Source organism: Rhipicephalus microplus, chromosome 7, assembly GCF_043290135.1.
Source record: "Rhipicephalus microplus isolate Deutch F79 chromosome 7, USDA_Rmic, whole genome shotgun sequence".
Classification (NCBI taxonomy): Eukaryota; Metazoa; Arthropoda; class Arachnida; order Ixodida; family Ixodidae; genus Rhipicephalus; species Rhipicephalus microplus.
Genome location: NC_134706.1, coordinates 160659114 through 160685300, shown reverse-complemented (window position 1 = coordinate 160685300; position 26187 = coordinate 160659114). Strand labels below are relative to the sequence as shown.

At 44.0% G+C, this 26187-nt stretch overlaps 1 protein-coding gene and 1 long non-coding RNA gene across 2 annotated transcripts in view; one reads left to right on the top strand and one right to left on the bottom strand.

Moving 5' to 3' along the window:
• LOC142767119 (uncharacterized) overlaps positions 1–26187 on the top strand; it is a 55741-nt gene that overhangs the window by 10272 nt on the left and 19282 nt on the right. The window lies entirely within an intron of this gene.
• LOC142767159 (uncharacterized) lies at positions 436–16871 on the bottom strand. The gene is made up of 3 exons (XM_075868377.1): positions 16566–16871; positions 2462–2637; positions 436–747 (listed from the first exon to the last, which is right to left on the bottom strand). The coding sequence occupies exons 1-3, from the start codon at positions 16789–16791 to the stop codon at positions 436–438; spliced, it is 714 nt and encodes a 237-aa protein (XP_075724492.1). The 5' UTR covers positions 16792–16871.

Below are 26187 nucleotides of genomic sequence, written 5' to 3'. Positions count from 1 at the left end.
CAGCATTCTAACTAACGACAGCGTATTTTCTACAACGGCCCCTAGCTTCCGAAGGCATAGATGATTGGCTTTTCCTTCCTATAACGTGGAGCTTTAGACGACGAGAAACCACTTCTCGTATGAATGTTCTCTGGCTACCACCGTCAAGCAGCAGTCGCACCAAAGCAGTGTTGTTCCCTCCTTCTGCAAATGCTAGTGCCGTATGTGGAAGTACTCTTGCCTTTCTTTGGGTTCATTCCACCTGTTGCGATAACTAGACTATGACACCGGCTGCTGAAGAACCTTCCCTTGAGGGCATTAGCACTGCTCTTTGTTGAGCTCGCAGACGCCTGTGGCGTGCCGTCCCGAACACTTCACACACTTGATCTATCTCGATGTTCGGCACTCGGCGGCACAGTGATTTCTTTTCGCGTACTTGTAACAGCACCGCTATTTTCACATCACCGCCTTTTTCTTGTCCATGAAAAGGGCAGTGATACAGCTATTCGCAGTGTGCCTGTTTTGATCACAAAAGATGCAGAGCACTTCACCACCACTGACCGCTAGAGCAGACGCAGACGGTGTTTCATGACAATCTCTTGTGCTTGGAACTTTCTGTTTCATAGCGGCGTCAGACATCAGTCTCTCTTGAATCTGTATCTCCACCTTCATGAAATTCAGGAACTGCTGAAGTTCATCGTCAGGAACGGCTTCTGTTTCTGTCTTTTTCCGGTAATACTCGAGGGAAAGATCATTCGGGATGATTTTCTGGAGAATGGTCAACAAAAGCATGCAGTATCAGCTCGAAGATGATACTGGCTGATACTGATACGAGGCACACCCAATGCCTCATGACTGCGAACACCTGTCTGGAGTTTATTGTAGAGTGTCTTTAGGCATTCGGTATCTGGAAGGTTGTGCACCGGGTGGACCGCAAGCAAAGGTGACATGTGCTCTTCCATGATGACTTCGTCCTTGCCAAGTCTTTTGACCTTTGTTTTCAGAGAAATTTCGTAGTTTTGTTCACTGATGGGAAGTCTATCAATAGCAGCCACATCCTTTCCGATCAGACAGCTTGTGAGATACTGGAACTTGTCAATGGTATGGAGCACTGAATTTCCGTAAATCGTACTTTAGAACTCGTTGCAAAATCTGGTCCATGAGTGCAGATCTTGTTGCACTTCGCAATCTTCAGCTTAAAAAGTCTGTTTGCCAATGACGTTAACTGGAGAGACGAAGGCGTCTTAGCGCTCGGAGCAGAACCAGAATGCACTGTCTGTTCCAAATTGTTGGTTACTGATTAGGTACTTGACCTAGTTTCACGTAGGGCTTCATTATTTGGGGCTCGCTTGATTTTAATCTTCGTGGTGGTGATCTTTTTGTTGTAGTCAATGAATTCCGTGAGCATGGCATCGAGTTTTTGTAGCTCCATATTCTCGATGCCGTCGTTGACTGTCTTTAGCTCATTTGCTTGCTCTATAAGGTTTTGAAATTGTTGTTCGAGCTCACCGGTTGCTGTGGCTGGTGCTTGCAGCATGATGCTGCTCTATGCGATGACGGCGTCAATGGCTTCTCGGGCAGTGGCTTGCTTTTTCTGCAGTCGCCCTATGGCGCTTTGTATGTAAGCTGGCGAAGTGATCCTGGGTTTTTACACTAGAAAATGTATAAGTTTACTTGCGCTATAATTTTCGTCGGCTGACTCTAATTAGAAAGCAAAGTGTTTGCTGCGATTCGACTCGTTGTGATAGTTTTGGAGTAATTCGACTCGTTGGTGATAGTTTTGAAACTGGTCTATTCAAAATGACTAGAAACTTGAAAAAGAGATAGGTAGAAATGGAGAAGGAAAGATCGGAGGGGATTCCATGACGGCTACCGTGGGAATGGTGCAGGCGAAACCCCACTCACTCCCGTCGGCTTTGTGTTGGCGACCCCCTCTCGACCTATTAAAATCGGGCGGCAACGATGGACTTAGAAGAAGGCGTCTGTACAGCGGAACGTAAGGACGAACCCTTCGGCATTCTTAACAAGGGGTGCAATAGTTACGGTAGTTTGGTGCAGACAGGGTGGCCAAATCAAGGCCACTGAGGTCACATTTCGGTATAGATGAACTGCTAAAGCACCATAGCGCTAAAATTTATGTGCATGCTCAAGAGCCACCCAGCAGGCGAATCTGCGGCATCCCTACACTAAGGAGTGCCTCTAAATGATAATCTTATTTTTCCCTGTGATAACACAGCTATTCCTTTCATTTTTATAATTATTGTTAGTAATTTTATGACAAATAATACAAAATACAATTGCCACATTACATTCAGTGATTACTAATAACTTGTTGCACATTTTAGGCAAGTGCTGGGAAAGATATACCTTTAGTAAACAAGACCATTGAGCGCACACAGGCGAGAACCTTCGAGGAATTGGGCATGAGGATGTAGAGCATACGAACCATACTTTTGCTGTTCTAACGTCTCTGTCGACTCACCTTCATGTGCTGAAAGCGCTTTTTGAGGATCTTGACGCTGTCCAGTCCACCGCACTCCATGTCGAACTCGGGTGTGGATGGCTTCAAGTCCCCTTCTGGGTCGGGAATGGTGATGGAGGCGTACAGCACGTGCTTGCAGATCAAGCCAGGAATGTAGCCCAAGACCATGCGGGAAACTGCGTATTACGGGGGTGGCGAGGTGCCGTAAACGGCAACGTTTACCAGCTTGACTGAATCATCAAGTGTGTTTTACAGAAAAGGTACTGCTTTCATGTGTCAGCAGTAGTTTAGTCTATTAAAAATATTTTGCGCAAAAGGAATTGAACGGCAGGGCAGTGTGGTCCATGATCAGTGCCTGCATTGTTAGGGCCACGCCTTTTCTCTACGGTTCTAGATGACACCCGATATTTGAGGTCTGTACGATTGCCTGGAAGGCCTATATATGGGAAAGTTGACAACATTCGGCCTAACTTTTTTGCGATTTCTGCCTTCGTGACAGAGTTTCAGAAGGCTACTGTGAGGCAATTGCAAAAAATGCAGTTGGTAAAAGATTAGACATAAGAGTGAATATGTAACCGAGTGAGGGAACATCAAAAATCGAAGCGTCGATGTTGTTGGCGCAAGGGTAGAGAGCATATAGGGGGAGGGTCGTATGCGGCTGTTTACTTAACAGCAAGTCCACGTGGAGGACCTCAGTCAGTGGCGCGCTGCCAGCATTTGGAAGACACATTCAAAGCAGACATTAAAAAAACAGAAAATTACCTGTACGTAGACAAACAGTCGCAAAGTCTCGCCGCGTCGGTCTAGTGACTAAGGTACTCGGCTGCTGACCCGCAGGTCGTGGGATCAAATCCCGGCTGCGGCGGCGGCATTTCTGATGGAGGTGGAAACGCTGTAGGCCCGTGTGCTCAGATTTGGGTGCACGTTAAAGAACCCCAGGTGGTCGAAAGTTCTGGAGCCCTCCACTACGGCGTCTCTCATAATCATATGGTGGTTTTGGGATGTTAAACCGCACATATCAATCAAATATTCTCACAAAAAAGACGGGAAAAACTAAGCGAAATGCTTATCTGCGTTGCATATTGACGGATACGATAATATTGCCATGAAAGTACAACTGCGAAAGATAAATACTATTCCCAGGATTTGCCTTCACTCCTAAAATCTAATCCAAAAAAATTCTGGAAAGTATTAAGTCCTAATCGGGACGATAACTTCATTTCATTACACGGTGCAAATAACACTCCTTTTGCCGACACTGATTGTCCTCATGTCTTAAATACATTCTTTTCATCCGTGTTTACTAGCGAGCATGCTCATCTTCCAGAAATTGTTCAACGCGATTACTCATTCATGTCTGCTATAGATATCACAATTGAAGGCGTATAAAATTATTGAAAATCTGAAGATGTCATCATCTTTTGGTATTGACGATATCAATTTAAAAATATTAAAGAACACTGTTTACGTGTCTGGCACTATCCTGTTTTACATTTTTCGGCAGTCGCTCACTACAAGAATGTTGCCTTCCTACTGGAAGATAGCGAAGGTAGTGCCAGTTCATAAAAGTGGTAGTAAATGTTCACCTGGAAATTATTGCCCCATTTCCTTGACGTGCATATGTTGCAAGATGCTTGAGCATATCATAGCTTCTAACATTTATGCGCATCTAGAACCTAACAATTTCTTTTTCTCAAACCAGCACGAGTTCCGAAAGGGTCGTTCTTGCGAGACTCAACTCTTTGAGTTCACCACCGACCTACATTTTAACATGAACAGTAATTTACAGACAGATTCTTTATTTCTTGATTTTGTAAAGGCATTCGATCGTGTTGCTCATTATCGCTTGATATTAAAACTGTCATCACTAAAACTTGATTCACTCACGCTAACATGGCTCAGAAACTTCCTAACTAACCGCCAACAATTCACTATCGCCAACAATCACTCTTCATCACTCTGTTACGTTTCCTCTGGTGTACCACAGTGCAGTGTTCCTGGTCCCTTACTTTTCCTCATCTACATTAACGACCTGCCTGACAACTTGTCCTCATGTATGCGTATATTTGCCGATGACAGCATTATCTATCGTTTTATCCGCAACAATAGCGATCATCTAACTCTTCAAAAACACCTCGAGCATGTAATTGAGTAGTGCAAAACATGGCAGATGGCACTTAATGTTTCCAAATGCAAACTAATCACATTTAGTCGTAAACGTGATAACTTTATTAGCCAATACACAATTGATAATAGCATTGTATAACGCACTGATCATTACAAATACCTAGGAATAAACGTAACTTCTACACTTTCGTGGTCCACACATATCACTTCTATCTGTGCCAACTCATCAAGATCATTAGGTTTTCTGTGCCGAAATCTATACAGTGCTCCCTCCTATGTGCGCAAACAGGCTTATCTTGCTCTAATCCGTCCTCAACTGGAGTTCGCATCCTCCATTTGGTCACCATATCAACAATACCTCATAGATAAGTTAGAATGTATACAGAACAGGGCTAGTCAATTCATAGCGCGTAATCGCAGCTACCCGTCCAGCGTAACACAGATTAAACATAGCCTTGCACTCGAGCCACTGACAATTCGTCGCGACATCTTACTTTTATCACTATTTCACAAACTCATCCACACCAGCATGATGCCATCTGTTCACCTTAATCTAGCACATCGAACTTCGAGCGGACTACATAACACCTTTAGCTTATCACGCATGTACGGCAATACTAACGCTTTCAACCAGTCGGCTCTTCCACGAGCTATTCGTTTGTAGAATAATTTGCCAGATGATCTTGCGTCAGAACAAGACCACACAAAGTTCTATCATACTCTTAAAAAATACGTATGCACCAAAAACTGCTCTATCGCATCTTCGTAATCATCACTGTTTATAGGACTGTTGCCGATGTTTGTGCACTATTGCTAGGTTGTAGTTACTGTCGTAATAGTTTTTTTTATTTCACCTTAACACACTGTAACTCACTTTTCTAGTATGTATTTTGCTTACATGTTCATAAGTTGAACTGCATTTTCTATTATATTCATTATTTGCCTTTGTATGTGTAGATATTATGTATATATATTTTTCTAACATATTATCTGTACCGCCCCCGTTACACAATGCCCCTCGAGGGCTCTGTAAGGTACTCTAAATAAATGAATAAAAATAAATAAATAAATGAATAAATAAATAAATAATTATAACTTTAATTCTCGCGGCTTTCCTCCTCGATGCTCACAAGCCGGTCTGAATAAGCACGCACTCTTACACACAAAATTGCACCATATTTTGACCCCACCCGTGGAAAACTTTGCTGTGTGCGTGAGTGAGACTTTTCATTTTTGTGGAGACGATCTACTGTCGTGATTTCGTCATCTGCGCTTCTGACTCATTAAACTGTATTTGAGAATATGACGAGTTGATTATAGCTTCTTCAAAACCAGTATGTGGTAGAACAAAGTAGCTCAGTTAGAGAAAATGACTCTGGTTTCTACATAGCCCTTTGTTGGCGCTGTCAACTGCTAAGAAATCTAAGGGAAAAAAAAGAGAGGTTCATTTAGGTACCACATTCCGAGCTGAATATTTTAACTGGATTACGCTGGCATTACCTTCCTTGTCTTTATATATAGAGACCGTATGTATTTCCCATTCGGAAAGGCAGAGTCGTTTCGGCTATCTCCATGTGCATACTTCCGTTACCTATCGAGCTTTGTCTCTGTGTTTTTGCACCTTTTCTGAGCCCGACCACAAGATTTGTTAGAGATCGAGAGTGGGCGGTGACAATTCATCCTTAAAGAAAGCTGTTCTTAGGAATGTTTTAAAAAGAGGCACCAAGCGGTGCTTTATTTTTCAGTCTTTTTCCTTGCGTGGCTTGTGGTGAGCGTTGGAACACGCTCTTCCGCTCCCCAACATACCATAAACTATGTGCCCTCAACTTTACTCTGTGTGGTATCTCTTTTAAACTGTGCTTTTACATGTACTTCATGTATTTATTGTATCACTGTAAACAGAAATAAGCCGAGATGTGAGTAAATGACCTTGTCCTTTAGCGCACGCCTCGATGCGAGTTTTATAAACACCGTCCGGAGGGAGTAAAAAATTTACTCCCCATCAGTAGGGGGTTTTTGCATGGTGCCAGGGGGGTTTTTGTTTACATCCATTGGGGAACTTTTTCAGGTCAATAAGGGAGTAAATTTTTTGTATCGATTGAGAAAAAAATTACGTCAGCAGCCGTACCTTGAGCAAGCGTAATTTTAATTGAATTACATTTAATGCGCACAACAATGATTACAGTACACAAACATTCTCACAACGTTCACGTAATATTACAACACTCGCACTCACCACAGCTTGCCACACGCAGTACACACCTATCATATAGTCACCGGGTATATATAGGCACCACATTATGACCTCCCATGTAGCCCAGGTAAAAGCCTTTTTTTTCTAATAATTAGGCAATAAATACGCATGACGTAAGTATGAACTTGTAGTGGTCTGATGTAGGCACTTCAATACACATGCCTTTTATCCTAATCCTGCCTAATATTCAATATTTTTTTACTAAAGCGAAAAAGTTTTATCAGTTGACGCTCTGTCGTACAGGCTGAATTTGCATTAGCAGTACTGTTTGTGGACCCGTAAAATGCACTAAATCATACACAACGTGCGCGCGGCCTTGAATGAACATATTAACGAGGTACATTCAGCAGCTCTAGCGATGAACCGAGGTAGACCGCCGCTACCGCGTTCGACGACTAGGCCCCACTCACGAGTACGGCACGGTGATTCGATGAATGACAGCTGGCGATCACAAAATGCTTGCTGATGTGCAGTTTACGTCTCGTTGTTTTTCCCATGCACAAAAATAGGTGTCCGCTATCCACGCAGTTTAAGCTACGGAGCGATAGACCTAAACGAATGAGACGGTTCGCAGTCGCTGTTCCCGTTGCTCGCATGCATAGCATGTATAGCTCGCAGAGCTCGCCACGGCGGCCGGTGCCCAGAGCGAGCTCGATACGATGCCGGCTTGATACCGACGCCATAGCGAGGCCTTCCTACCGCTTAGATGTTGCAGCCGGTGAAATACCGGTAACACTCCGAGAAGCCACTATCCGCGGAGACGGGGCGAGCGCTTCACCGGCGCAACTCTCAGACGGTCCGGCCAGCCTGCCGTAGTCGAGCGAAGCCTACTTCAGACCACTTTGAAGTTTTTGACGGTGAAACTCCAGGAGCAGCCGCTGACGATCGTAACAGCTTACTTTTGCTACCATTAATTTCTTCTTCGAAGTTTTTTGTTACTCGGCCCTTTGAAGCGCGGCATTCACGGCGGTTCGTTAAGGAATCGGACCGACGTGCAGCGTGGTTTAACGGTGCAAAATATATTGAAATGTTCCCAGTAAATACCAACCGGTCGTTGCTATTCTTCGTTGCCAACATACTCGATCATTGCCAACATACTCTTCCGCAAGGCAAATCTCATATCATCCGAGGAATTCGAAGAAAGGTATATTATATGGTTCCCAGCCCACACCCCGTCTGCGTCCCTCATTCCCAACCTCAACGAGGAGGCTCACCGCGTAGCGCGAGGTCTCACTTACCGCACTCGCAATGGAGCTTCACATGAGGTACTGGGAGGAGATGAGTGGGGGGAGAGGGACAGAATGTTTAGGTTCTGCGACATTATCCAATTCTACCAAAAGTCGAGGCGCAGATCTCCACCACCTAGCTCCACATTAGACAGATCTCAGGAGGTTCACTGGAGGCGACTTCAAACTAGAACATTTCCCAAACCGAAGCACCTAAATCGCATCTATCCCGAACTATACCCAGATGACTCGTGTAAACTATGTAGCATGAGACGCGCCTCCCTAGAGCATATGTTATGGGAATGCACACAGATACAGGACGCCAATGCAGTCTCCCCAGAACAGCTTGTGGCGCGGTGGAGAGCCGCGCTGATCAGCTCAGATCGGACAGATCAAATATGGGCCATCCAGCGAGCACGGGAGGCGGCTGAGAGACAGGGTCTCTCCACCCCCCCTGGTGCGGCTTAGGCCCACGCCTGAATCCGCTGGTTAAATAAAGTTTGGTCACTCACTCACTTGACAGATGTTCACACGGTTAGCCCCACAAAGCACATGTGTTTCACACCGGCGTGCAAACATATGCCCGTATATATATATATATATATATATAAACACACACACACACACACACACACACACACACACACACACACACACACACACACACACACACACACACACACACACACACACACACAAACACACACACACACACACAAACACACACACACACACACACACACACACACACGTCACGCGCAAAGAGGGTTTCTAAAGCTCCTATAGAGAGTTTGTAACCACGTGACCTGAAACTCCCTGGGGAGTTTAACAAGGTCATGTCGTTTATAAACTCTGTGATTAAGCAGGGGGCGTTTCACGATGATATGTGCCAAGTTCACTCCCTACCAGGGAGTAAATAATTGGGGCAGGGGAGTTTTGTGGGCTCATGTGCTGGAGAAACTCCTATCTCGGCTAACTTTTGCTTACAAAGTACATGTACTTCATGCTTGCATGTACTTCATGCTGAAATTTGCCTCGTTTTTTTTAAAAGAATCTGCAAAAGCGCGTAAAACAAGTGAAATATGTAATAGAGGTGCGCTTGAAGGCGTTCTTTAGGTGTTACATGGCAGCGTTTGTTCAATGTACAGGGCCTAACGCTTCTTGATGGATGCTCACTAGAACACGCGGCTGGTGCGTGTATCTTGAAGCGTGAGGCATCTTACAATTCACGGAGAAAAAAAATGACAGCGTTTGTGCGGGGTGAATGATGATGAGTGGCCGAAGACTGGAGGTACATCGGTAAACCATGAATTCTCATTGAACTTCACCCAGTTTATCAGCAAAGACGTGACAAACACTGCATAAACTCATGCCATGTCCACGAAGTGAGTGTTGATGAGGGAGCTTGCTCTGCTTGTCTGTTAGTCCATCTCTCTGTCTGTCTGTTTGTCTGTCAGCCCGTCCGTCCGTCTGTTCATCCGTCCAGCCATCCGTCCTTTTTTCTGTCTGTATGTCTGTTTGTTCGTCTGTCTGTCTCTCTGTCGGCCTGTCAGTCCAACCGTCAGTACGTCCATTCATCTAATCTCACACTGAAGCAGGCGTCTCCTGCACATCGGAGTGGAGCGAGCGCAGCAGCACCATCTAGTGAGCACTCATAGTACAAGGGGTGGCTATGACAGATGACGAGAGACAAGCCTACACCCTTAGCTTCGCCCCTAAAACGTAGCCATGTTTCAACTAAAAAATGACTAAGAATGCTCGAGTAGAAGCGCGCGAGCGTGCATATATTTAATAATTTTTGTGTTTTGTGTACTTGAATTTTTCTCGAAAAGAAAAACAACCAGGCTGATTTCAGCGAAAAAGTGCTTGATTCTGTGGTAAATAAACGCTAAATACAACGTAAAGTCAATATTGAATGCACGCGATCAAGAATAAAAAGCTGGCTATTTACATATAAGTAATAGAGGTCAGAGGTCAACGACTCTCTCCGTAAAGACGCTGGGTGGCCCGGCGTGCCGCGCATGTGCAGCTGGCGTCTCCGCTCTTCAGCTGGACCCGCTTGCCCGTTGAGCCGCTTAGCTATTACACTATTGTGGACACCGTGCCACTGTTCACCCAGATATCGCGCCGATGAACGCCACGCTGTGGCAGCATGCTTTCCGCTAGTGTGTGCGTACCTTTCCTGGCTATTACCGGCGTTGCGAGGGTTAGTGAAGCCGATCACGTTTCCAAATGGCGACGTCAACACCGACGAGGCACAAGCCAATGGAAGACCAGCGACACTGACGAGGTGCGTGTCAAGAACACCGTTCGCGTTCGAGAATACAGACAGCGCACGGGTACAAACGACGAAACGCTAGTCAAGGAAGGAGGAGGAGGAGAAAAACTTTATTCATCCCAAGACGGAAAGGTGCCATGGTGAAGTGTCAGAGGAGTCTACCCAGCGTAGGTCTCCGCTACCCTGTTGGCCCCATTCAAGATCTGGTCCTGGACCTCGGGCGCTGAGCTGCACATAGCAGCCTCCCACTGCTCCTTACATTATTGTGTAGAAAAGTAGGTGGTGGGTTTCGAGTACGCCCCCACATGATAAGGTCTAGGTTAGTATTTGTTGGCAGAAAATGCACAAAGGGGAGGGGTATTCGAGCGCAGGCGTCTTCAAAGTGTTCCTCGTCCCGGTTTTTTGCGTTTCAAACAAGCGTTTATTGGAGTAAACGCTACGCCGAGTTGGCTTCAAACTGTTTTTCAAGCACCCGCGTTGACACCTGTTTCAACCGGGTCAACGCCGTGCTGGGCACCACTGCTGCTTCGCAGCCCATCGGGGTTCCCTTGGAGGAGATGGTTCATAGTTCTTTTATTTGCTACTGCAATAAGAACCTTACCGTCATCGCTATGCAAGAGTTCATTTTGAGACTATTCAGAACGCCTGGAATGCAATAGGCACCACTGCGAAGTTCGCAACACCCACACTAGTGGCGTCCTTGTGTACCGTTTTTCTGATATTTGCAGCACTGCGTATTCAGTACAGTAACGTGGAGTAATGAGCTAGTGTTTTTATGAGGAGATTCGACGAGCCTAAATTTAAAAAAAAAACCGCTCGCGCTGCCGTAACAGAAGCTGACCAGTTTTTTTCTGAATGGAGTACGGCATTGTTCAGAAAAAATCAGCCAGCTTGGCCAACGTTATGAAATTTCGTCCATGTGGCCATTCAGGTTAAAAAACGCTACCAGCGAAGTTGGCAGACGCAAATCCTTCAGTGAGCGGAGATCCCCCTGAACTTCGCCCCGGCAGAACAGAAACTCATCGCTGTTCCAGTGGCGAGCAAGAATATTTTCGCAAGTTTTTGCTTGACACCAGGCGGAACAACCACTGTAAGTGTTTCGTCTGCCACAGTTTCTCTATTTGAAGCCTGAGCAGTGGCTGATGGGTGCCGAATACAAAATCTAGGAAGACACGCTGCCAAAGCACAATGTTTAAGCCATCATCAAGAAGACACGGAAGTGCGCTGCAGCAGCAGTGAAGACTAGTACGTCAGCTTGCGTACGTGTATATTTCTTTGCAGAATGTTTTACCTCAGTGTAACAAAGTGAAAACAAGCATGTACCTGCTGAGGGCGCTCACGAAAAATGAACATCAGTGAATATATTTTCGATATTACACACATACAGGCATTGGTCCTAAAGTATTTTATGAAGGTAATTTGAGCGTCAAACGTTTTTGCGCCCGTGACCACCATCTTGAATTCAGGAAATGCTGAAAACCAGGAACGTGAAAAATTATGATACATACAACATTTCGCACATTCTTTAAAAACTTGTTTTTTGTGTGTTTTAGGAGCAACGTGCTTTCATTAAAACACAGTTGCTCATTATAACCTGAAAATTTTCTAACTTTAGAATGTAGGCAAAAGTGAGTAAGTTGTAGTGTTTTCTAGAATTTTTCGGCAAAACACAATCATTGATAGAATTCATAAATAACTTCTGTCAAACTCTCCATGAAACGTACTAATTACGAATATATTTGTTTTGCCCGTGTGTGGTGGATAGGCCCTAAATTGAATCTTGAGCTTGGCAAAAACGCCACTTTGGCCTGAGTTGAGACGTTTGTAGCACTCTAAGGTGGTCCAAAAAATTCAGGAGAATGCACATAGTGCCGAGAATTATAGCGACTTTGTTCGCGGAAAGCTTATTCAAAGTCGATTTTGTTGTAGCGCAAAAAATATTTTTGAAGTTTAGTCCAATCACTGCGTTCTGTTGCTAGGGGGCCAATATTAGCCAACTGAATACGCTGCATAAAAAGAAGGCGTAGTGTATGTACAATACAAGTTTCAAAGTCATTATTATTGTTTCCATTTTCTGTATACATGTCGAGGTGATAATAAACAGCACTAAAATATAACAATCCGCATGAGATAAATGACATTATGCTTTTAAAAGTTGACCGCGTTACAGGTATTCCATGTGCTACACAGTGCAGGCGGCGGCCGGCGAATACACCACAAATATTTGATCTTATCTCACAACAGCTGCAAAACGGTGCATGTTAGCAGACTGACAGACATTCCTTAACGATAAAATGTTTCTTGCAACCACCCGGACAAGCTGTCAAAAAGAGCTTGGAATACTCCGGCCGTAGCATCGCGGACGGCGCACGGTAGGCGTGAATGCGCATGGCGTGGTCACAATGTGCACTGCATGCGGAATACATAAATGTACTTTGTGTGGACCAGCTATAAATGACCAATCTCACGCCTTCTTCTTACGGTCTATATGAAAGTTTCGACATCTTTTTGACGCCAGTGGCTTATTACAGCCACACGCAATAACTGTAACGCGAATACTTGTTAGGAACAGAGTGACATATACGTGTGACGCTATGATGACTGGGTGACGTGGCCTAGCTCATACGCCATGTTTATTCCATTCTGACTTCTTCCTCCTCAGCTTCTACCAACCATCATTTCATACGTCACACGATTCCCCCTCCGCCCGAAAGCTGGCAGCGGTTACAAACTACAACAAATTGAAAACAATATAAACAAAATAATGGCCAAATTCGCAGTTTTACGTCCCGACGGAGTTCCACAATCTCACTAAATCTTCAAGGCCGAGGGAGCAGTCCGGTGATTTTTATGACGACTCTGGTGGACGAGCTTGACTGTTGCGTTCCGGACAGAGCGGGCTACTCATGGATACTGACAATACTGCTTGAACTCCTCTGGGGATTGAGCAAGGATGGAACGCATTGTTGCATCGGCAGCTCGGATGTCGTCGGGGTTGTATTTTTCGTCGCGAATGGTGCAATCTCGGTGCTTCTTGCTTTCGTGCTTTTTGACAGACTGTGATGAAGTGCCTGAGTGCTTGTGGTGTGCAAGCAGTGCTTCCGCGTCTTTCTCGGCGTATTCTGTGGTGGTGCAGTCGGTGTAATAGCTGAAATAGGGAGTGTCTCTGGTGACTTTTCTTTGTGCGAAAGTGTCTGACGTCTTGAATGGGTCTTTGGTTTCGAGATCTTATTTTCCGATGTTCTTCAATTGATGAGTGCACTTCCGTTGAATTTTGCGTTTTTCGATGCCCTCGTTACAGTCTCTTTCGTTGTCTCCTGAGTTTGTGTACTTGGCTTTGCTTGCTTTGCTGGTGCTGCTCAGGAGATGGCTGTAGTGGCGCCCCTTCTGGAATTGGGCATTCATTTCCTTCGAATGTTGATGCGTCCTGTAGACAGCTGATGCATGGTGAAATGGTGTCTTGCTTATCGTGCATAGTTGGTAATGCGCCATCATTGATAGCATGCTCTTCAAAAGCTCGGTAAAGTGGTCCAGCATGAACGCCTCTGGCAGACAGCTGCGTGTGAGGTTTGGTGTATGTATTACTTCTGCAATGTTTCGGTTCTTGGAGCTGTGAGCACTGGATAGGGATACCATAGGTAACGTGGTATTTTTAGGTTCAGACTGCACAGCCTGCTGAGCCATAGAAATAAAGTCTTGTGATGAAAAACACCTTTTCGAGTGGTCATGGCGTGGTTGGGTATTTTCCCGACGCGTCGATGGTTCACCTATTGTGAACACGGTGTCCTTACAAGGCAGACGGTTAGCGTTACGAGCACCCGAGGAGCCACGTTATGTAAAACTGGGTGGCGGGCCCTGTATGCGAGACGAAGAATAGGGAGCATGAAGTGGTTGAGCAACGTCTCGTGTCATATGCTGAAGCGATGATTTTGGAAGTGCCGTCTTGCGTGTAAAACGGAGGCCCGCGTGATGGTCGTGGTTTTTCCGAAATACGCTTGGTCGCCTGTCGGTGTACTCATGTTCCACTTTGTGTTGTGGCAGTGGTCGATTCATGCTGGGCGTTCGTAAGCTTGAAGACTTCTTGTGAAATTGACAACTGAGTGCGATTGCCTGTGGATGGTTGGTTATAGGCGAGTCTTCGTCATAGTCATCATTGTGATATTGAAATTGGATTGTAATTTCTTCTTTAATCTTTCTCCATGACTCGTCATTTTGAAATATGTGAGTGAGGTATAATTTGAAAGCCTCACCGGAGATGTAGTCGGTAAAGTTGATGATCATCTCCCGTTCCGACTATGATGCAGCGGTAGCGTGGAGCTCGTACAGGTAGAACCAGTCCTGCGCGGGTCCATCGTCCGCTGCTCCGTTGTACTTCGGGATGTCAAGGTCGGCCGATAAATCCGTCATGGTGTTGGTCGTTGTGTCCTCGTTGAAGATGAATCGGTAGTGGATGTATGGTCAGGACGTCTTGTGGGGAACTGCGTCGATGATGAGCGATTGATGAAGGGGCAGGCAGGTCTCCATCCTGCCGACTCATGTGACGCTATGATGAATGGAAGACGTGGCCTAGCTCATACGCCATGTTTATTTCATTCTGACTTCTTCCTTCTCAGCTTCTACCAACCATCACTTCTTACGTCACATATATATATCCCATTGTTATATTTAAGCCTTGTTTATCACCTCGATATGTAGTATACAAAAGATAGTACTAACAAAAGAACATTGAACCATTGTAAGTGCATTGGCACTCTTTTTCATGCAGCAAATTAAGTTGGCTTCTCTTGGTCCCTTAGCAAAAGAATGAAATGATTGGACTAAACTTCAAGAAAAAATTTCTGCTAGAACAAAATTGACTTCAATTAAGCTTTCTGTGAACAACGTTGCTATACTTATCAACACTATGTGCATTCTCCTGAAATTCTGTTGGACCCCCTTAGAGTGCTACAAACATCCCAAATTCGACCAAAGTGGCGTTTCTGCCAAGCTCAAAATTTATTTGAGGGCCTGGGCACCACACACTGGCCAAATAATGGCATTGCTAATTAGTGCGTTTTATGGAGATTTTGACAGAAGTAATTTATGCATTCTATCAATGGTTGGGTTTTGTAGAAAAATGCTCGAAGACACTAGAATTTACCTAGTTTGCGTGCGCTGTAAATTGTGAAAATTCTCAAGCTATCATAAGCAACTGTCTCATAATAAAGCACATTGCTCTAAAATGCAACAAACATATGTAGTGAAAGACTGCGCAAAAGAGTCATTTTATTGAATTTTTTCCTATATTTTCCATCATTTCGTGATTCTAGAGTGGTGCTTACGGGCGCCAAGAATTTTTTCTGCTCAAGATATATTGAGAGTATACTTTTGAACTATTATCTATATAGATGCAATTTTCTCAAACTGTTTCATTCAAAGTGAATTTTGGGGGGCACCCTGGTTGGGAATGTTGGCGTGGAATGACCCTTGTAGAGCATATCCGCTAAAGATTGGCACGTCGAGCTTTTGCACCAGATTCTTCTCGTCATCAGAAAATCGTAGCTAGTGTTTGTATGGGACCTTGTAACTATTTCCACGAAAAATAAAATGTATACATAGGTTTGGTTCTGGCTGTTCATTAAAATGTCTTATTTCTGTAGTCTGTCAATTTCTATTGTTCTGCTCTGCACTCCCTAAGTGAGATAAGTTGGATTTCATGCTAGGTAGTATTTGTATATGCTATCGTTTGTTTTGTTTCCGAAATATTTCTACTATTTGCTTTCAATGCCATCTGACACTGTCTATTTACCGCTAAGAGAAGGCTCGTAAGCCGTTGTAGAGTGTGGTAATAAAACGCTCCGGTTTTTTATCCAAGCGACTAGGCCATCCCAGCTAGGAATATGTTGACTTAATCAGTGATGCAATGGCTACAGTGACTACATCTCAGTATGCTTTGCTGAGTCACTGCAAAGTTTTTGGCAAACACAGCTATTGGGGATGAAATATATAAGCCCAGTATATGTGGCTGTATATTAAAGTCTATGCATTTATGTCCTATGTGTCCAGCAGTAGTGAGTCCCCGTTTTCATTGCCGGCTTTTGGTTTTTAGGAACAGTATTGATCTTTTAAAATTGGGCCTGTATTAACCTGCCATGTTTAACTTAAGACACACTTAAACGAAACAAACCTGGTCAGTTAAAATGAGCAGCTGACAGGTTCTTCTGGTGCGGTATAACTTACCGTAGGGTCTAAGCTGCGTGGACGTGTTGAAGATGCACAATATGGAGCTGGCCCTTTTTTTCATTGAACCAGTGGCCGCTTTATGGCCAGGAAATTGCGGCTGACACACCGGCTGGTTTTCGCTGCTCAGCCAGATGGGGTCGGTGGTCAAGTGGGCAGGTGATGTGGGGCGCATGGGACGGAGACCCATGGCGAACGCAGTTAGGCTTAGCGGGATGAAGAGCATGATCCACACAGAGCAGCCGACGACCCAGAGCTTGTAGCAGGTAGTGTGCGCAGGGGGCACGAAGTCAACGCTTTCGAAGAGGCCCGACTCGCCCTGTGTATGATGTAGATATTGTACCACATATCAATGCAGAATGTGGAGAAAGTACTCGCTAGCGGAAGTTTAGGAGTCGTCCAACCCGAAATAATCACGTGACCTGAACTGTACCATCACGTATGAAGTCATTTACAATGCAGAACGACACTGTCAACTCTCATACTAGTATAGTCATGTTTCAACACAATGAGAACAAAATCACGTACGGTACAGCGTAGATAACTGCCGCCCCCCATGTTTGGCTTATCATTGACAGTGACAACATAGATATACTAGCAGTCTTCAGCTTCTTTGAACAATAAAGTCACTGCTTCAGTGCTTTGCACCACGTACCATTACCCACACTGTGCGGAAAACGGAACTGAAGCAGCACGAAAAGATCCATGCACAGTTTCCTAGCAAACGCTATCCAATCGGAAGCTTGAATTTCCCATCATTCCCGTGGGGGTGCAACAATCGCATCGCCTGACTTTTTTCTAGTCATTAATGTATGAAACTCCCTAGTATCAGAATACCGCTGTTTGTTATGGGCTTGTTGCTCACATTTACACGGGATTCGCCGTATGTTAACCATTTAAATAATATAACGTGTGGTTCATGAGGTATGTATGGTTGGGAGCGTGACTGGTCCCAACAAGCGAGGAGGCTGCTTGCAGGTTTACGAACAACACCTTATAAAAGCATAAAACACGCACACTAACACACACAAAAAAGAGCTGAAACGCAATGTAAACGAAAAGTGATCTATGGACAGTTTATAATGAGTATCAGTAGGAATGAAGTCCAGGTTGACGCAGCCTCACCCATGTGAGAGTCAAAGGTTTTGAGTCATTCGCAAAATATGCGAAGTTCGAAACTTTGAACAGGCCAGTGGCGTCTTTTAAAGGCTGGCAAGAAACAGACGTCTTGCCGAAGCGAAACGTCAGAGGTGGAGAAAGTCAGCGGCTACGCGAAGCCCGCATTTTATAGTGATGCTCGGGCATCGTGCCCCAACTGCCTCGAAAACCCAGCTCAGTCTGATATTTTTTACCTTTCTTCACCCACGAAACTCGGCACGTGCGCACATCTCCGCATGTGCCCCAGCGTTTTGGTCATCGTCTTCTCGCGCCTGCATCACATCGGGGCACTGCACTCTTTTTGGGCGCACATAACAGCCACATGTCCAGGCTGAACCTAACCTCTTCAGCTACCACATCTTTAAGAATATGACAATGGGTATTTAGTTATCGAGACTGAGATGCGCCTCTGAACGTCAGTGAGGGTGAGTCCACATCAAGCGGTAAAACATCAGCCAAACACCAGTGACTTTGTGCCAGCTCTCGTATATTATTGCACATTGAAAAACCAACTGTTTCTGTGTAGAACCTTTTTCAAAATCATGTGTACCGATTCATGAGATGAATGGGTCAACTATGTTTTTTTCGGTTTGTCTCTCCCTCTATGTACTCGTTCTCTCACGCATAACAGTTATCCCACCCAACACAAACAAATTGGCGCCTTGTTCTGGGAGAAAAGCAGAAGACGAAGTTTTCGAAGATAAACAAATGAAAGAGAATAGTGCATGAATAAAATAGTGTTTAGTGCAACAAACAGCTGATGTAAACAGATCCACTTTTAAAATTTAAATTTAACTGATAAAGTTGTAGATCAGAAGCGCGTTAGTAGGTGCCACAAGCTTTAGAATAGGAGATGACGACGACAAGCGGAAGATTACTGCAACCTTTCTTTTCCGACATAACTTATGGACCAACACACCCGTAGCCTCTACGTCTGTTTATATTAGTTAGTGACCTAAACATAGGTTGATCGCTTTCTCTTCAAAAATTAGGTTCAGCTGGTTCGCTTGGCCTACAGCTGCAATGAACTTGAGCACTGAAGTCCGTGACAGGGTTCTCAATGTCGCTCGAAAAAAGAAAATAACGAACGCGACTATCGGTTTGCAAAATGACACCTCTACTTATGTCAATGAGCACTTGTGTCCGGAAATGAAGAGACTACTGGGCATGGCAATTTCACGAAAGCGTGAACAAGGTTGGAAGTTTGTTTGGACAAGAAACGGAAACATTTTTCCCGTCGCACGGAGACGTCACCTATCGTGGCAATCTGTCGAGAAAGTGATCTTGAAAAAATTAGCGCCACTTAACAAGTGAAGCTTTTGAAATATTGGGTGATGGCTCTTTTTACCATGTTGTCGGCTAGTTATATCCCCGATGAGGACATTCAGCGCATTGTAACATCTAGAAAAAACGCCTGTAGTCTGTTCAAAGTGATGCATTTAAACGCCCGATCACTTCAACCAAAAAAGGATGATGTCACTTCGCTGTTGGAATCGTGTGGCACAAATTTTGACCTTTTAATGTTCACAGAAACGTGGTATACTGATGAGTCAGAACATTTCGGGTTACCAGGGTACAATTACTTCTTTTTGAATCGCATGGAGAGTAGAGGGGGAGACGTTGCCATTCTAACAACACTTGAGTTTTGTGAAGTAATCGAAGAATATAGTCTTATCACAAAAAACTACCAACCATTATGTCTAAAAAAGGGCACAAATGTACTTGTTGTTGTCTATCGCCCTCTTAGTGGTTCTATGGCTGATTTCCTAAATTTATTGATGGTATTTTGTCACATGCAAATGTCATGGATTATATGCTTAGCGTAGGTGGCGATTTTAACATAGATGTCTTGAAGTACTCGGTCCCAAGTTTCTGAATTTTTATCCATGCTTGAGTGCAACTCTTTTAAAAGTATCATTACTATGCCTACGCGTATTACTGAATCTACAGTGTCATTGCTAGACATATTTGTTACAAATATAACCGCAGAACAAATAATTTCCGGAGTGATCAGTTGTGACATAAGTGATCACTTGCCTATATTCATTTTCCTAAATATGCATACAAATTTGACTTATGTATAACCGCAAAAATTCATGCACCGTTCAATAACACCAAACACATTGGAACACTTTAGGTGCCGCATCATGCAAACACATTGGGATAATATAATGGCTGATGAAGATGCAAACAACTCATATAACAACTTTATTTCAACAATCAAGGACTTTACTTCGAATCATTTCCTCTCAAGGCACATCACAGGTCGAGCAAATTGCGGAAGCCATGGATAAAAACTACCTTAAGCGTCAGATAAACCATCAAAATAAGCTTTACCAGCAGTTCGTCAAAACACATAATGCGGACTAATGGGTTGAATACAAGGCTCTTAGAAATCGGTTGAATAAAAAAAAAAAACAAAGGGCGAAAAGAGACCACTACAGTCGTGTTTTTGACCTGTAACGTCAAGAGCAACGTAGTACCATGTGGAAAAAGTTAAATGAAGTATTGAACAGAGGAGCCCCTTCCACGAAAATAGATAATTTTGAAATCGATGGGAGGATTTTAAACGGCATCGACCTTGCTGAAAAATTTAGTGACTTCTTTGTGAAATTAGGTAATGCTAGCCAGAGCGCGCCAACAACCACTGACATTACTCACTTATCAAACACACTTTTTGTTAAACCGACTTCCACATGTGAAGTAATTACGCTATTCGATAAAATAAAATAAATAGTCGGAGCTGTGATCCTAACGGCATACAAATGCGATCAATAAAGTATGTATTAGACCTCATAGCAGAAAAGCTAGCACATATGTACAATTTAGTGTTATCAACAGGTATTTTACCAATCAACATGCAACTAGCGAAAGTTACTGCAATATATAAGTCCGGAGATAAAAACAACTTAAGCAATTATCCCCGTATATCTATACTTCCAGTTTTCTCGAAATGCCTTGAAAAAATAATAAACGATAGCATTGACAATTTCTCGAGAAAGCACAATCTAATAACCGAATGCCAATATGGTTTCAGAAAGAAACTTTCAACAGAAAGTGCCTTATTATCACAAAAAGAAATCATACTTCGCAATATCGAAAAGAGACCTCTGTCACTTGCATTGTACTTGGACTTTAGTAAACCCTTTGATCGTGTATCTAATGAACTGTTTCTAAATAAATTAGAATTCTACGGATTTAGGGAAATACCACTCAAACTTATGCAGCCATATCTGAGTGCGCGGTCTCAGTATGTTGAAATAAATGGCTTCAAATCACGCACATAACCAATTAAAACCGGGGTAGCACAAGGTAGTATTCTGGGGCCTGTATTGTTTTTATACTACATAAATGATATAGTCAGAATTGGTGAAAATTGTAACTTCATAATATATGCTGATGACTGCACATTATTTTTTACTGAAAAATATTTCACTACTCTCAAGGCTTTAGCGGCCAACACATGTTATAAGCTTCGTGATTGGTTTACCAAGAACAATTACATGTCAAATGAATCAAAAACAAAATGTGCCCTTTTCCGAGCTCTCGGAATATCCCTGCATGTACCAAATTATGTTACCCTAGACCCCTACAAAATTGCAGTGACCAAATGAATTAAGACGCTTGGAGTAGTTTTTAATGAACATATGTCCTGGAATGAGCATACAGACCATACTAGTTTAAAGTTGACACACGTGGTTGGCACTTTAAATCGTTGTCGACGTATTTTGCCCTTTACTGTAAAGCGACTCTTATATCAGGCTCTTTTCCATGCCCACTTGAACTACTGCGCTTTAGTATGGGCAAACACTACGTCAACAAATTTAAATAGGCTAAAAATACTTCAGAAAAGAGCGATCAGAGCAATAGAAAACATACCATACCTTGAACACACAGGGCAACTCTTTGTTAAACATAAAATTTTAAGGCAAATGACATAGACAAATTCAGATTGTTACAATCCTACACTAGCGCAAACAGAGGAAAACTCGACGCATTTCTGACACTTGAAAACCTTGAACATACACAACCATTTACTTTCATCGCTATAAACCCCCGTAGAAAATTCCGTTATTTCGCACCAATTATGTCACCCAAAGACTTAGCCACATGCTATAAACTATACTCAACTCATACGAGCAGCAAGACATAAAAATTGACACATTAAACAATATCGATGTGCAAACACTATTCTTGTAGATTTGTATTATTTACATAGGTCACTCTGTGTTGCTTTGAATCATTTTTTTGTGTACCTTTATTTTTTTATTATTTCTTTTGTGTAACCTCATTGTGTAGCTTTCTTATGTTCGAAAGCGATGATACACACCCTGCGAATTACTGTGCTCATGTGTTTATGAAATATTCCTTTTTATTTGTATACCTTGTCCTGTCATTTACTTTGCTTTCTGCTTGTATTGTTACTTGCTTTATAATATTAGTTTTTTTATTTTATTGTACTTCGTTTATACCCTGTCATTACTGACGTAGGTTAGATGGCGCTTAGTCAAGCTGCAATAACGGCAGCATTTTTGCCGTCTCCCGATTTCGAGCTATTGTATCTGTTTTGGTGAAAATTAAATAAATAAAATAGAAAATAGAAAATAGAATCACTCATTGTTGTCAGCCACTGCATCAACAATTGGCACAAAATTACTCGCAATAGTTTAGCGGATACCAAGCTTCTTAGAAGAATGACGAAAAATAGCGTGGCGATTGCCGGGCTACTACGCAGAAATTTTCATTAATAATGTCGTAGTGGCCCCACCGCGGTGGTATAGTGGATAAGGTACTCGGCTGCTGACCCGCAGGTCGCGAGATCGAATCCCGGCTGCGGTGGCTGCATTTCCGATGGAAGCGGAAATGTTGTAGGCCCGTGTGCTCAGTTTTGGGTGCACGTTAAAGAACCCCAGGTGGTCGAAATTTCCGGAGCCCTCCACTACGGCGTCTCTCATAATCATATAGTGGTTTTGGGACGTTGAACTTCACATATCAATCAAATCAATAATGTCGTAGTGGGCATTAAGCAAGTGTGCTTGCGGCAGTTACCCAATGAGTGTATAGAAAAGCTCTGAAAGGCCGCTCTTCTAGCTTTCGCTGTGACTGTGCTGAGCCTACCGACCAGGTCTGCCGTTTTTTTATTGTTTTATGCGCCATAATGTATTTTGTTCTCGTGCACATAATCTTTTGATTTACAATAGTTTTTTTTCAAGTGCAATCTGTAAATTCTATAGTCGATTATCCTGCGTATTTGATGGCAGGGTCTTCTTCCAATTGCGTGTTAAAGTAAACGTGAAAAGTAAATGAAGAAGTGCAAAATATACAGGGTGTAGTGACATTACTAGATCTTTTGACGGCTGCAATTTAAAGAAAGAGAAAAGAACATTAAAAAGGGGGTCGGAGCAACGCCATCTATGAAGCAATGAGGTGTTTCCTGCAGTGTCATCTGTTGGAATGTCATACTCACTGCATCCCTCGATATACCTGCACTACGCTATATGCTGATATAGCACATCAGAGTAAAGCTGAGAATATACGCAGTATGCCTTGTGCTCCGGGTAGGCATTCGGGACGCGTAGTCTACCGATCACGCATCCACCCCGAAGGGTCAATGTTCGATTATGAAGAGCGCATTGAGCGAAGCACGGATTAGCCCTTTTCAGGCATGGTACACCTCGTGCACAACCAATTGCCCGGTCGGGGGACGCCTTTCCCATTTAACCGGTGGGTGTCCGGTGGCAGGATTCGAACCACCTACCTCCCGTGGCCGAGACAGGCACCCTATCCACTAGGCCACGGCCACGATGAAATACGGCGCTCCAAAGATGATGCTTCACTTCAACGTAACCTGCTTCAGGCGTACTTTTTTTCATGTTTCTTAGGACGAGGCGGAGTGGGAGGGTTTTATCACATGATTTTGATAGCAGTCTTGACGCCGTCTTTTTTTTTAGGATGAACATCAATCTAGTGAAAAGTTTTACAATAAATACCAAGAAGTGTCTTGCAGAAATCACAGGAGCCCGTCGATCTGTTTATTCAATAATGAGGGAAGATAAGGCAAGAGAAACGCTCACCTCTCAAGTGGCAGTATGTACTTAACCTTGAAGTATGAGCCTGCACCCAGGCGCCATTCATTCGCCATGTTTGCTGGGTACGTAAGCGACCACACAAATGGTACGAGCGATCGGCTTAATGCTGGTCATTCTGAATGGCCGATGAGAGGAAGGAGTATCGCCATGATGACACGAATATTTGTTGCTGCCACTTTGCTTTTTTCGGTTTTCACCCTCGACGAGTGTCAGCAATGCTCACCGCAGCCAATAGGGAAGGAAAGCTCAAGTTTGTGCAGCCCCATCCGCCGCCCTAGCGGAGAGAGGGCAAAGCTCCGGTCGTTCTGACGGGCCGCGCTTGCTCAGCTTTCCCATTTCCTGCACGGAAAACGTATTCCTTGGGGAAATTATCTCGCATTTTGCACGCCATTCGCAGCGCCCCTTCATCATTCTGGAACGCAGGCACGCACTACGCAGCATTGTGAACAGCTACAAAAGTTTAAACATAACGACTCGCTCACTGATTTTCATGTCGACCGGTTGTGCCCTCGCGATCACCAACGACAGCGCAGCTCTAGCCGATAGGCATCGCCCTACGCCATCTCCTGACACCGATCTCCGATGACAGCACAGCTGCCCCGCCGCGTTGGTCTAGTGGCTAAGGTACTCGGCTGCTGACTCGCAGGTCGCGGGTTCGATTCCCGGCTGCGGCGGCTGCATTTCCGATGGAGGCGGAAATGTTGTAGGCCCGTGTGCTCAGATTTGGGCAAATGTTAAAGAACCCCAGGTGGTCGAAATTTCCGGAGCCCTCCACTACGGCGTCTCTCATAATCAAATAGTGGTTTTGGGACGTTAAACCCCACAAATGAATCAATCAATGACAGCACAGCTCTGGCCGACTGGACTCGTCCCACGTCATCTCCTAACGCCGACATGAGCTCTCGCTGAGTGGTGCCCCGTCCTCGGACTCCCGTGACCAGGTCCACCTTTCTTATCTCCTCTTCCGTCGCTCACTGTCCCTGCACCTCGCTCTCTCCTTTCCCTCTATATATATATATATACGTTTTAATCCTATCCTTTTAATCCCTCCTCACCCCATTCCTTGTGAGCTACTGTTGAGGTGTCGCACTCTGATGCAGGCAGTTACGGGGCCCACTTTTCTCTTCTTTCCTTTAGGAATCACATAAGAAAGAAACATGACGAAGACCTCAAAACTGCCCGTCAATTTCTACCTTTTCCAATGCAAGCAGTGCGAGAAGCAAATACGTCAAGAGTGGATTATGATAGTTCGCCGATACTACGTGGTCTCATTACTTTAAAGATTCTGTGTCCTGCGCAGTACTAAAAGCTAATAATTACCTGAAATAAACGTGACGGCGACACTCATAATAAAAGAAACTATGTTTGTACACTGAAAAAAAAAATTTGACAGATCCCACGTACCTGGGTATCGACGTTATGTGAAGTATGCGTAGGGAAGGGGACTGTGTTGCAATTTTTTTTTATTGAGTGACACGTCATGAAATGACGTTAAATATATGTACAAATGTTGCATGAACAGACTATGTTGAAGACTTGCAGATGTTTATACAACCAGTTGTTTGCACTTGTGCAACGATGTCAACTGTAACATGCGTACTAGCGACACCAGAAGCTGAAATGAAGTGTTAATGCTCGCGAAAATGCTGGCCCTGGACACTGCTTCATAAATCAAATTCAGCGCGTGGCACCTAACCACCCAACGTGACGGCTGTATTGAAGAAGTACATATGTAATGTTTATAAATTTGGGTAGGCAGCACTGCAACCAATATTTATGTTTTACGAAGATTACCATCTACTTAAAAAGACGTTCCCAGACCTGGCGTAGCTCTGTGGTAGAATGCTTGAGTGCCACACAGAATGCTTAGGTTCTATCCCTGCTGGGGCCCTGAAATTTATTCTTTGCATTCGTAGGGGGCTCAACGCTGCCTATATCAGGTTTTTCTTAACACTGACATTTATTCTTTGACTTCGTTGGGTCGAGGCTACCGATGTCGGGTATTGCTCACGCGTTAAAATTACCCATGTGTGTTCTCATCGTTCCTGGGTAGATACTAAGTGTCAACCCCTTGTAGCACATACCCGCATAGCAGCGGCACAGTTATCTCGTGGGTATGTGACACTGTCTGGCGGGAAGTGTTTGACGACGTACACGACGTGATTTTGACAATATTCATGTCTTGTCCAGCACATCATATTCGTCAAACCCTCTTGCCCTCCCATGCTAATTTTGGTTCACGTCAATTTAGCGGGTGACCACGAGAGCACCCAAACGTAAGCGGCTAGATAGATAGATAGATAGATAGATAGATAGATAGATAAATAGATAGATAGATACGCTCAAAGTTACCGAAGTTTGCTAAGGAATTCTTC